This window comes from Cibotium barometz, chromosome 39 (assembly GCF_041138505.1).
Source record: "Cibotium barometz isolate CiBa-2024 chromosome 39, ASM4113850v1, whole genome shotgun sequence".
NCBI lineage: Eukaryota > Viridiplantae > Streptophyta > Polypodiopsida > Cyatheales > Cibotiaceae > Cibotium > Cibotium barometz.
This window is the reverse complement of record NC_141084.1, coordinates 38,675,811-38,687,964: the sequence shown is the minus strand read 5'-3', so window position 1 is coordinate 38,687,964 and position 12,154 is coordinate 38,675,811. Positions and strand designations below refer to the sequence as shown.

Below are 12,154 nucleotides of genomic sequence, written 5' to 3'. Positions count from 1 at the left end.
GAGAATGTTTTGCTGATGTGGAAGGGGGAGTTAATGAGAAAGGAGATTTCAAACTGATAAGAAAGATTCAATTTATAGAGAGTGAAGATAAAAAATTCAAAAAGTAAGAGAGAAAGTATGAGAAAAGTCAAAAAGTAAGAGAGAGTATGAGAATATTCCCTTTAAAAGTAAGAGAGAGAGTATGAGAATATTCCCTTTAAAAAGTGAAACTAGGGGGGTATGGCTGATGTGGCAAGGCAAAAAATAGGGGTCATCATAGCCTTTGTCTCCCTTAAGCCCAGCTTTTTCAGCTCTAATCCCTTAAAATTAGGAATCCTTGGGAGGAGGCCCTTTTTGGGTCCAAAAAATTCTTAATGATGTCGTTAAAATCGTGCAAGAGTACACCTAGTTCACTAGAGAGAAACGCTTAACCCAAGGCAATTTAATAATGAGGAGAACGTGGTGTGGCATTTTGAATGTATTGTGGGTTTATGAGGATAAGAAGCCTACATTGCACTTTATAGTAGTGGGGAATGTGATGCTTCAAATTTAGCCTTGCATAACAAGCTTATCACATAAAATCTGAAAGCTCTGCATTGCCAAAAAGCTCTAGAAGTTTGTGTGGCATTTTGAATGTATTTGGCACGGTTTTATGAGGATAAAAAACTTACGAATTCTTTTGATCATTACTATATTTGTGTGGGCATACGATAGCTACCTTATGATTAAATGTAACATTCTGCGAAGTGCAGAGAAACTTTAGTCTTGCCAAGGTAGCGTGGCATTTTGGAAGGCTAAATAAATGAATTAGTTGACATTTAATCATTTTTATCTCAAAAGAAGAAAGCAGGAAAAAAATTTGCACGAGGCTATATGGAAGTCATTCTAAGAAATCAGTTCAGCTCTTGGCGGCGAAGGGGGCCTGGAGCTGGGCGACGGTGGGGATAGAGACCTTGAAGGCCTGGGAGAGGACGGCGGAGGGGATGCCGGAGCCGAAGAGGGTGGCGGGGAGGGAGACGGTGCCGGGGTTGGAGCTGCTGAAGGAGGCCAAGGCGAAGGCCTTGCTGTAAGAGCTGGGGTTCAGCTGGAAGTGCACGAGCCCTTTGGGAAAAACGAAGAGGTCGCCCTTGTGGAGCGTCTGATTGAAGAAGTGACCAGCGCTGTCGACCAGGCCTACCATGACGCTGCCGTCGACCACGTAGAAGAGCTCGGTGGCGCGCGGGTGGGTGTGGGGAGTGTTTTGGGAGCCCGGCTGGAACTCCAGGAGAGCGGCGGAGATGCCCAGGCCGCTCAGCGCCGGAAAGGCGTCCTCGAAGGCCTTGATGGGCTTGAAGGCGCCCGCCGCCGCGTTGGGCCCCCCACGGAAGCCCGTGAAGGTGAAGAAATTGCCATCCAGCATGCTGGCGTTCATGCCCGCAGGCACTGAGAAGTCCGTGGTCAGCTCCGGGTCGCTGGCGCCCGCCATCTGGGGCACCGCCAACGCTAACGCTGCTGCGCACATGAGCAAGGCATGGGAGAACATGGCCATCCTAACGACGGACGTTGATGATGCTGGTGCTGGAGGATTGAATGTAATTGGACGCAGTACGACGCTGATAAGTTTGAAGATGATGAGTGGCCAGATATATATATATATATATGCTTTGGCAGCAGAGAAAGAGCGGAAGTTCCAAAGACTCCAGCAGCCGGCACCTGTTCCACGATCGCCACTTGGAAGGCTCGCGACACAGTTGAGCATTATGGAGTAGGGAGTGGCCTTTCCCGGCCGTCATTGCCGCCGGGAGAAGAGACAAAGTGGAGATCGCGTGTATGACGGCCGACCTAGAGATCGTGCATTCTTGTGACACGTCAGTATTCTGCAGAAGAGATCGCTTGCCACATCAGCATTCTGCACTGCCTACCGAGTTGGCAGAAATCTTGGACCATTCTGCAAAATAAACCTGCCTCCCTCGACGGTACGAGCTGGCCGGTAAAGCCAATGCGACCACGCGCGCGCACATACACGGAATGGGGTGCACAAAGTTGGGCATGAGCCTCCCCCTCCAATCACAATCACATGCTAAAGTAAGACGGTTGGGGTCCCACAGGGATTCCAAAATAGTTGGCTCACTTGGCATCATGTGAATGTGACAGTCGGTGCTTTTTCTATATGTTAAAACCACTCACATCATGCATGGGTAGTTGGCTTCACAATACCTTCAATGTGTTTCAATGTGTCCACACACCTCGCCCACACAACAAAACAAGATGATCTCACTAATTGGCAAAAGATGAGGTAGGTTTAATATCTGAACTCATCAGAGAGACCATCAGTAAAAGGTGCATATCGGCTTGACACTTCCTAAGCTTGTTGGAATGACACTTCACGAAGTTAGAAGCACGTCGTAATTAGTTTGACTAAGATTTATAATTGATTGGTTTTGAGAGGAATGAGCATGTGTAACGGTTCACCTTTGACCTAAACTTAGTCGTGCCAGAGGAGAGGAGCGTAGTGCACCTACTATCACTAGTGCTTAGGAAATTATCTTTGTGATGCTTACATGGACCCTATAATTTAGATTTTGACATATTAATGGGAGATAACACCATGAGAGAAATATTTGCTAGAGGCTAGGTTTTTCAAGCAATCGAGGAGTTTTGAGTACACACCTCTTATGTTATAAATAGCTACATTCCTTTGGTTCATTAGGGAGAATATGGGCTAAAAATGGACCACAATTTACCCCTCTTATTAGCTAGATGTTGGGGCCACTACTAAAGTAATCCTAAGTTACTATGCTCTTTTTAGAGTAGTGTGCACTCCTCCCCACTTGCAAATCTCGTGGCCTAGTGGGGCCTAAAATTTGTAATTTTTCTTCCCTCCCAAAAGTCAAATATCTCTAAAAGAAGGCATCTTTTAATGTAAATATCTATTTTTCCTACTTGTTTCCCTCATTTAGGCTTTCCGCATGCTCTTGGATCCTCCAACCTTTCTCTTCTCCCTCATTTAGGCTTTTCGCATCCTCCACCCTTTTTCTTCTCCCTCATCTTGCTCTTTAATCCTCCAACTTGTAGCTTTCTCTTCTCCCTCCAACATATACTTTCTCTTCTCCCTCATCTTGCTCACCCATTCTTAGAGCTTCTTGGTCTTGGAGTCTTCAGCATGCAAATTTATCTTCTCTCTTTTCTTTCGTACCATTTCTTGAGGGCTTCTTATTCTTAGAGCTTACAACTTGCATCTTTTTCCTCTCTCTCATTTTCTTCACCCTATTCTGAGAAGAGATCTTGCACTTGGAACCTATAATTTACTACTTTATCCTCTCACATATTTCTCAACCAACCCTGGAGCTTCATTTTTAATGGCAAGATCAAGCCCAAGCTCTAGAAGGACCCCTTAATCTATGTCCTATTGTATTCTGCATAATGTTAGAGAGGAAGGTGTGCAGGCCCTTGCACTTCAAGGGGTGAATGATTAGATCACTTCAAGAGGTGAATGATTGGATCTCAATGCAGCTCTCATGTAGAGGACCTCATAGTGTGAAGAAGCAAAGAAGAAAATACCACTAGAAAGGACACATTTTAGAGTTAAAAATAGGCTATGATGGTGGGTGTGTTAAAATCTGGTGCCCGTCATGTCATGTATGGGGCACATGTATGTGGAAGCAAGGTAGATGGAGCTTAGGATGTCATGAAATTGGAATGGATGAAGGCTAAGGTTATTAGGAGATGTGAATGGATGAATGTAAAAGGGCGTCAATGGTCAAAAAGTAGGCACATGGAAGGTGCAAGGGTGCACAAGTCATGTGGGCATTTATGAACACATGGATGGCACAAGGGTGCATGGAGCATGTCGATAAGAGTTCTATGAGAGCTATAAATGGATGTAACAAACTCATTCCATGAGAGCTATAACTGGATGTAACAAACTCATTCTCTTAATGCAAAAAAGTGAATATGTGATTAGCCCTAATTCATATCTTGTTTATCTTCATTAGTGTCAACATTATGCTCTAGGTATGTCTTCTTCCATCTTTCATCCACCACCATAGTTCTCACTTTCTTTGGTCATGCACTTATATTCTCTTCAAATCCAGTTCAATTAACATGGTACTATAGCCAAGGCACCCCATTTTCACTCCTAATACTAATCATTACCAAGTATTATCACCATCAATAGTGCTAATCATAATTATTAACAACCTCATCAGGACTCTTTTTTTCACTTGGCTGAAAACAACCAGCTAATTGTTGAAAGCTTGGCATTGCCTACTCACCATGCCATTGCTCACAATCTTCTATGAGGGTGTTCAGCACTCCAAGGCGCACACGTGACTGGAGGAAATGAAGGAATTAAGGAAAAATCATGCACAAGAGTCGTGCTGCCGCCATCGTCACCGTCGATTGAGTTTTTGGGAAAAAAATTAAAATTTTGTCTCTTCTTGTTAAACCAACTTCAAAGGAGTGGTACATCCCATGGTTTTTGGATGCTTCAAATCCATTGGAAGCATCAAAAATCAAAATGGAGTAGTGTACCATGAGATCCAAGCCTGCACTTTTGTTTTCATTAAGGTTTTGATAAGCTCTCTAATTCTTGATTAAAATCTTATTAATCCAAGTATTATTAGCTCAAGATTATCTTCACTCATTACTATGTCACTCTCTCAAAGAATTTTGGTTAAATGGGAGTAAAAATATCCCAATTGATGATCACTCAAAGTTACCTAATTGTTTCCTTGAGATTAGTGAGTGATTAGTGATCCAAACCTTATTTAGCACCCAAATCGGAGCTAAATTTGTTCAAATCATTATAGAAGGATTAGACACTACTGAGATACAATTAAAATCTCAATAAGACCTCATTGAGCCATGGCCACTCAAACCTTAGTGGATAAATTTAGTGGTGAAGGATTTTATACATGACAAACAAAGATCAAGTATTTACTCATGCAAAAGGAGCTTTGGGGGTAGTAAATAGAGATGAGCTTGAGGAAGGGACTGATGATGAAGTTAAAGCATGGATAAAAAAGCTATAAAATACATGGCAATCATTGGGTTAGGTCTTGGGGATGATATCATTCATCATATCAGCAACATGCCAAAGAAGCATCGAATGAGCTAGAGAAGGTATTGGGAGAGCTAGGATAAAAAATTCAAAAGTAAATCTAAAACTACAATCTTAATGGCTTGATATGGAGTTCAAAGACTCATTTGAGGAGCATCTAGGTAAGATGAAGAGCATTATGATGCAACTTGCACGTATCAAGACACCCTTGGATTATAGTCTTAATCAAGAGCAAGCCTTAAGAGTTCCCTTCTATGGTAAAGATACAATTATAGTCTTAATCAAGAGCAAGCCTTAAGAGTTCCCTTCTATGGTAAAGATACAATTATAGTCTTGCACGTATCAAGAAACCCTTGGATGAGAAAGATACAATTATAGTCTTAATCAAGAGCAATCCTTAAGAGTTCCCTTCTATGGTAATAACTCTTACTAAACTTCTAAATACTACTCTTGAAAGTGTTGAATACTCTTTGTTTAAGGAAGATAAGAAACTAAAAGCTACACAAAAAAGCTCAACAAACATTAAGGAGACTGCATTCTTTAACAAATCCAATATCAAATGTAATCACTATGGAAAAATAAGGCATGTAATGGCCTAATATCATGATAAAAACAAGGCCAAGCTTGTATGTGATGCATGTGGCAAGGTAGGCTACCTTGAGAAGAATTTCTGGTCAAAGAAGAAGCAACAAAGAAACTTGATGGTGGAAGCAACTCATGAGAGGATGCTCTGCAAGAACACCTATTCTAGGTGTGATGATGTTTCATGTCATGTCTTATGTTTATGCCAACCTTGGGATTGGGAAACCCTAAGTTGGTGAAGATGTTCCTATATGTATATGGATGTGATGTCTATATTCATGTCCATATAATGTCATGTCATGTTAATGTAATCACCTCTAGCCACCATCGATGATGTAGGCTAAGAGATATATGTGTATGTCTCCATTAAGGGGGGGGGGGGGATGTCATGTCAATGGATGCCACATTACCTTTTAAGGATTATACCCATTTAGGCACCAAGGGGGGGGGTGTTGAGATATTATCGTGCCCCTGTCATGTCATGTATAGGGCACATGTTTATGGAAGCAAGGTAGATGTAACCCCGGGGGATTCACTCTTATAAAACTTATAATATCACGTGAGTGTACAAGAGGGCGGTTTTTTTGAAATGAGGCATCAGGTTATAAGGTAGGGGGTAAGGACATTTATTTAGGTGAGTACTAAATCTTAAATTTAAGTTAGGGGGAGGGGGTCTCAATGGTTTTTGCTTTCATGGTGCATGTATGGTAATGATCTAATGATATCAAGAAATAATCACAACATGCTTCAATAATGATTCAAGTAGGTTGTGGTGATTTAAAGTGATGATTTCCTAGTAGTTAACATCTAACATACATGAATTACTTATGTTCTCAATAAGGTTCAGACTAACATACTTTAATCTAAGGAGAGGTGGTATGTAAATGTTAGAGAAAAAACATAGATATAAGGAAGGGGGTGGCATAGTCATTTTTAAAGTGTAAGGTCCCTCCCAAGCCATGTATGTATGTGTCTCTTTTAATATAGATTTCAATAAGAAAAGAGAGTGTAATTAGAAAGAGTGAGACAATAAGGCTAGAAACATTAGAAAAGTGTTAGAATAAAAATATTAGCTCCAAAAATCCTAAAAGAAATAAGAACATAAGAATAGTTCTATTAAGAGATAAGTATCCCCAAAAATAGAATTTCGAGTTTAGGTGATAAGAGGTCATATTTAGAGTACTTTTACACATTTAGACTCCATGCATACTAAAAATGTGGAAAAATAACGCGTTTCTAAAGATGGTGCGTTTGTGGCTATATACAGACGTTTTTGCCTATTCTGCCCACGATGGTTTGTAGACCAGATGCCTTCCCGTTCTTTTGACTGGCTACATGACCATATTCTGAGTTTTTATCAGAGAGTTATGGCCGAAACAGTTTGCTATTTCTGTTAGGGTCTTTACATAGAGAAAACTGTGAGAAGACAGCAAGTAGCCTCAAGGTAATCCTAGAGTTTGAGATGCATATATCCCTTCATTCTTATCTAATATCTCAGAAAAGAAGCTTAGATTGCTATAGTCTTTCGGAGGAAGAGACCAAAACTCTATAGCTTTTCTTTTAGAGAAAGAATACTATGCTGTAGACCTGTAAGAGAAGGCTATTTTGCCATAGATCTTAGAAAGAGAGAAGAATCACAGTATGAGTAAGAGGAGATAAAGCTTGGAGATTATTGGATGATTTCAATCAAAGGACAAGGTATTAGAAGACTCTATTCTCATATGTCAAGTTCTAAAGCTCTTGTTAACAAGCAAGGACAACGAGATAAACGACAAATTTCTATAAGGTATATACATATTTTATTTTATTTTTATTTACATATCATTCTTAGGGGTTGAGGTATGGCCACGGCTTGGCCACGGCTTCTCTATTGATTGTTACACTGATCTATTTGATTGATTTACCATTTAAAGTTTGTATTCTTTTAAGCAATAGCATATGCCTTAATAAAGAATGACTTATCGCAATCTCGAGTTGAAATGCTAAAATCTTTGTGAAAAAGATTGTTTTCTTAAAGAAGGTGACATGGATCCTAGTCATATGGTTTAGTGAGTAATTGGATTGTTATCTTGGTTAAATTAAGGTACAGGTACAACTTCTCCCTGCCTTGACGCTGCCCCGTTCTTGTGCACTTGTGTAGCCGGACGGCGGAGACGTTAGGCCCGGAGTTGGCCCATGGTATCCCTCATACCATTGGGAGAATGAGGTTTGCCGATTGAGGCAAGTGATTGTGATGATGCTGCCTAGTTCTGAGGGCCCAAGCTAGTGCGGTGAATTAGCCCACCCTAGTGTGCGCAGACATCCCTCTGAGGGGCGGGAGGATCGAGCGATGGAGCCTGAGAGGGCGACAGGCCGGTTTGAGTCCTCGCCAGCGGCCGACGATGAGGTGTATGGTCCCGTAGGGTTTTGCCCAGCATGTGGAGGCTGGAAGGCCGAATTCTAGATCATCGGCGGTATAAGGGAAAAGAATAAGAGAGCCACTTTGGCTTGTATGAAATGGATTCATGTTTAACTTTGTTTTTATAAATCTTATCTTTGGTATGATTGTATTGTAGAAAAAGGCTGTTTTAACAAACCTTGTGAAAAGGGTCTTAATTAAGGAACATGTTTGTTTATGTCAAACAGTGTGGTAGGATTAATTAGAAAACAAATTGACGCGTGAGTAGGGTGGAAAGTGGGAGGATGGAATGCCCCGATGGCACCATCCTACGGCGGACGGGTGGACCCGATTAGTCGGGTAGCTTTCCAACATATTAAGTGAAAGCCCTACGTTAGATAAATAGGTTCTCGGGCAACTCTATTCTAGAAGACTAGGCCAGCGGGCTGTGCCTTGCATGGATGAGGAAGAAAGCGTTGCCTCTAGAAATCAAGTCTTGTAGTTGCCCAATTTATGTGATCAATTACCCTATGGTGGGTGATTTGATTTTAGAAGACCACGCTCCCCCTGCGGGATAGAACTAGGTCTTACCTATGAATCGTATCCTTGAATCTCTGTATGGTCAAGGTGTCGATGAGTAGGAAATTTTCTCTAAGATAAGACTTAGCGGACTATCTTAAGTGTTTCCCCTATTTGTGAAGGGGGGGAACCTTACAAGTGGTATCAGAGCCGATCTTAGTTCCTAGGATTTGTTTTTCAAAGGTTAACTGTCAAGGGATTAAAACAAGTGATTGTTTATCATATGAGGACGAATCAATCATCTCTACTGGCCATAGAAGTGATTTGAATATCCTCACATGTTGAGACAATCATCTTAGGAAATTGTACTTGTATCTTGGGGGTGCACACGCAAGATATATGTACAATAAATTTAAGAAATGAGATTGGGGAGAAAACCTTTTGTGAGAAAAACATAGGGTGATCAAATTAAGAAACTAGTGAGAGACTGAATGACTAGAAGGATAGACCGAAACTTTGTTTAGAGAAATTTTTAGGATATCGCATTAATTTATAAATTATTAAGATTATAACTCCATTAAGATTTGAATAGTTGACATGTGAATGCCATCCATTGGATGTTTTACACTAGGACGATCATCCAAGATCTAGAACCCATCTGAGACAACATGAATCTCGGATGTGTAATTCCCAAAGGATCATGCTCTTAGATGTGTTAATCCCTAGATACTAGGTGTGTAATTTTCAGAAAACTAATCATCTCAGATATGTCAATCCTGATAATCTTTGGATGTGTCAATCCCAAGGCACCAGATGTGTAATTCTCAAGAAAATGAAGATCTCAGATGTATTAATCCTGACTACCTTCAAATGTGGTGCTATGATAAGTATTTGATAGTTTTGAACTTTTAATGGATATAATGAAAGAAGCAAGCTCACCCTTGCTCGCATCTAAAAATCGTAAGAAATGCCAAATTAGTTGGAAGCATTGTTGTCAATCTAACAATTGGAGCTGAAAAGTTAGAAGCATTGTTGTCAATTTAACCCACTGGTGGAGCTAGAATCAGTTATGAGATGCCATGAAAGTACACCTTCGTGAAAGGTTTTGTTCTCCGGGATTTTGAGAGGATAAAATGAATGAATTTTCTGAGCTAACCCAAGAAAGGAAGACCCTAAAAGAATACCACCAATTTTGTTAAACTTCTTCGATTTGCTCCAAAGATGGATGAGGTAACTCTTCTCCATCGATTCATTTGGAAGCTTAATCTATCTTTGAATAACCTCATCAAGCTTAATCTATCTTTGAATAACCTCATCAAGAATGTAAAACCATCCTCTATTTCAGAAGCCATAAGTATAGCCAGAGACTGTGATAAAGTTTTTTTTATATCAAAAGTGTCGAGAAGCTTCCATGTTAATCAAGAAGCTTCCATGTTAATCAAGAAGAAGTCTCCTAATTCAAGAGGAACGTCAAGCCCACCCCTGGATACAAGGAATCATGAGCTAGAGCAAAAATTAGGTCAAGAAATAGGGATAGCAGGGTTAAAGATAACCGAATTCAACAAGTATTTCTATGAGTAAATAGAAGAGGATTGGTGCAAGATTCATGTGAAGTAATGTGCATGATGAATAGAGGTATTCTACAAGACGATACTAAAATTATGAAATTGCTATCATAGGTTAGGTTACGTAAAGAATTGATTCCCTTATATTTTTTCTACCATGATAATTTGTTAAGTATCATATTACATGGGGGTATAGAATAAGGAATTCTAAGATTCATATCATATGAGAGGTATAAGAAATTAGGATAATAAGGCCAATTAACTCTAGAATAATAAAGACCTTTTGGAGGCAAAATAAAACAAGCCAAACACATTAAATAAAAGACTCTCTAAGAACAATGTTTAGATAAAAGAAGATTTTTACGTAGTGGTGGGGACACCAATTTGAAAGAGACAGGAGGATTTACTTAGATACTACCCTAGCTCGCGAGATGAGGACATCTCGAATCTTTTAAGTGGGGGAGATTGTAAGGTCCCTCCCAAGCCATGTATGTATGTGTCTCTTTTAATATAGATTTCAATAAGAAAAGAGAGTGTAATTAGAAAGAGTGAGACAATAAGGCTAGAAACATTAGAAAAGTGTTAGAATAAAAATATTAGCTCCAAAAATCCTAAAAGAAATAAGAACATAAGAATAGTTCTATTAAGAGATAAGTATCCCCAAAAATAGAATTTCGAGTTTAGGTGATAAGAGGTCATATTTAGAGTACTTTTACACATTTAGACTCCATGCATACTAAAAATGTGGAAAAATAACGCGTTTCTAAAGATGGTGCGTTTGTCGCTATATACAGACGTTTTGCCTATTCTGCCCACGTTGGCTTGTAGACCAGATGCCTTCCCGTTCTTTTGACTGGCTACATGACCATATTCTGAGTTTTTATCAGAGAGTTATGGCCGAAACAGTTTGCTGTTTCTGTCAGGGTCTTTACATAGAGAAAACTGTGAGAAGACAGCAAGTAGCCTCAAGGTAATCCTAGAGTTTGAGATGCATATATCCCTTCATTCTTATCTAATATCTCAGAAAAGAATCTTAGATTGCTATAGTCTTTCGGAGGAAGAGACCAAAACTCTATAGCTTTTCTTTTAGAGAAAGAATACTATGTTGTAGACCTGTAAGAGAAGGCTATTTTGCCATAGATCTTAGAAAGAGAGAAGAATCACAGTATGAGTAAGAGGAGATAAAGCTTGGAGATTATTGGATGATTTCAATCAAAGGACAAGGTATTAGAAGACTCTATTCTCATATGTCAAGTTCTAAAGCTCTTGTTAACAAGCAAGGACAACGAGATAAACGACAAATTTCTATAAGGTATATACATATTTTATTTTATTTTTATTTACATATCCCTCATACCATTGGGAGAATGAGGTTTGCCGATTGAGGCAAGTGATTGTGATGATGCTGGGCACCTAGTTCTGAGGGCCCAGGCTAATGCGGTGAATTAGCCCACCCTAGTGTGCGCAGACATCCCTCTGAGGGGCGGGAGGATCGAGCGATGGAGCCTGAGAGGGCGACAGGCCGGCTTGAGTCCTCGCCAGCGGCCGACGATGAGGTGTATGGTCCCGTAGGGTTTTGCCCAGCATGTGGAGGCTGGAAGGCCGAATTCTAGATCATCGGCGGTATAAGGGAAAAGAATAAGAGAGCCACTTTGGCTTGTATGAAATGGATTCATGTTTAACTTTGCTTTTATAAATCTTATCTTTGGTATGATTGTATTGTAGAAAAAGGCTATTTTAACAAACCTTGTGAAAAGGGTCTTATTTAAGGAACATGTTTGTTTATGTCAAACAGTGTGGTAGGATTAATTAGAAAACAAATTGACGCGTGAGTAGGGTGGAAAGTGGGAGGATGGAATGCCCCGATGGCATCATCCTACGGACGGGTGGACCCGATTAGTCGGGTAGCTTTCCAACATATTAAGTGAAAGCCCTATGTTAGATAAATAGGTTCTCGGGCAACTCTATTCTAGAAGACTAGGCCAGCGGCTGTGCCTTGCATGGATGAGGAAAAAAGCGTTGCCTCTAGAAATCAAGTCTTGTAGTTGCCCAATTTATGTGATCAATTACCCTATGGTGGGTGATTTTATT

At 40.2% G+C, this 12,154-nt stretch overlaps 1 protein-coding gene across 1 annotated transcript; it reads right to left on the bottom strand.

Annotated features, from left to right (window-relative positions):
* Positions 1-761: 761 nt before the first annotated feature.
* Positions 762-1,604, bottom strand: LOC147616065 (putative germin-like protein 9-2). The gene has a single exon (XM_086778077.1). It carries the CDS (start codon positions 1,505-1,507, stop codon positions 878-880), a length of 630 nt encoding a protein of 209 aa, XP_086634203.1. The 5' UTR covers positions 1,508-1,604; the 3' UTR covers positions 762-877.
* Between the last annotated feature and the right edge of the window lie 10,550 nt (positions 1,605-12,154).

What these genes read in the sequence shown, in the direction of transcription:
- LOC147616065 (XM_086778077.1), bottom strand. Translation starts at nt 1,507, where the DNA reads ATGGCCATGTTCTCCCATGCCTTGCTCATGTGCGCAGCAGCGTTAGCG.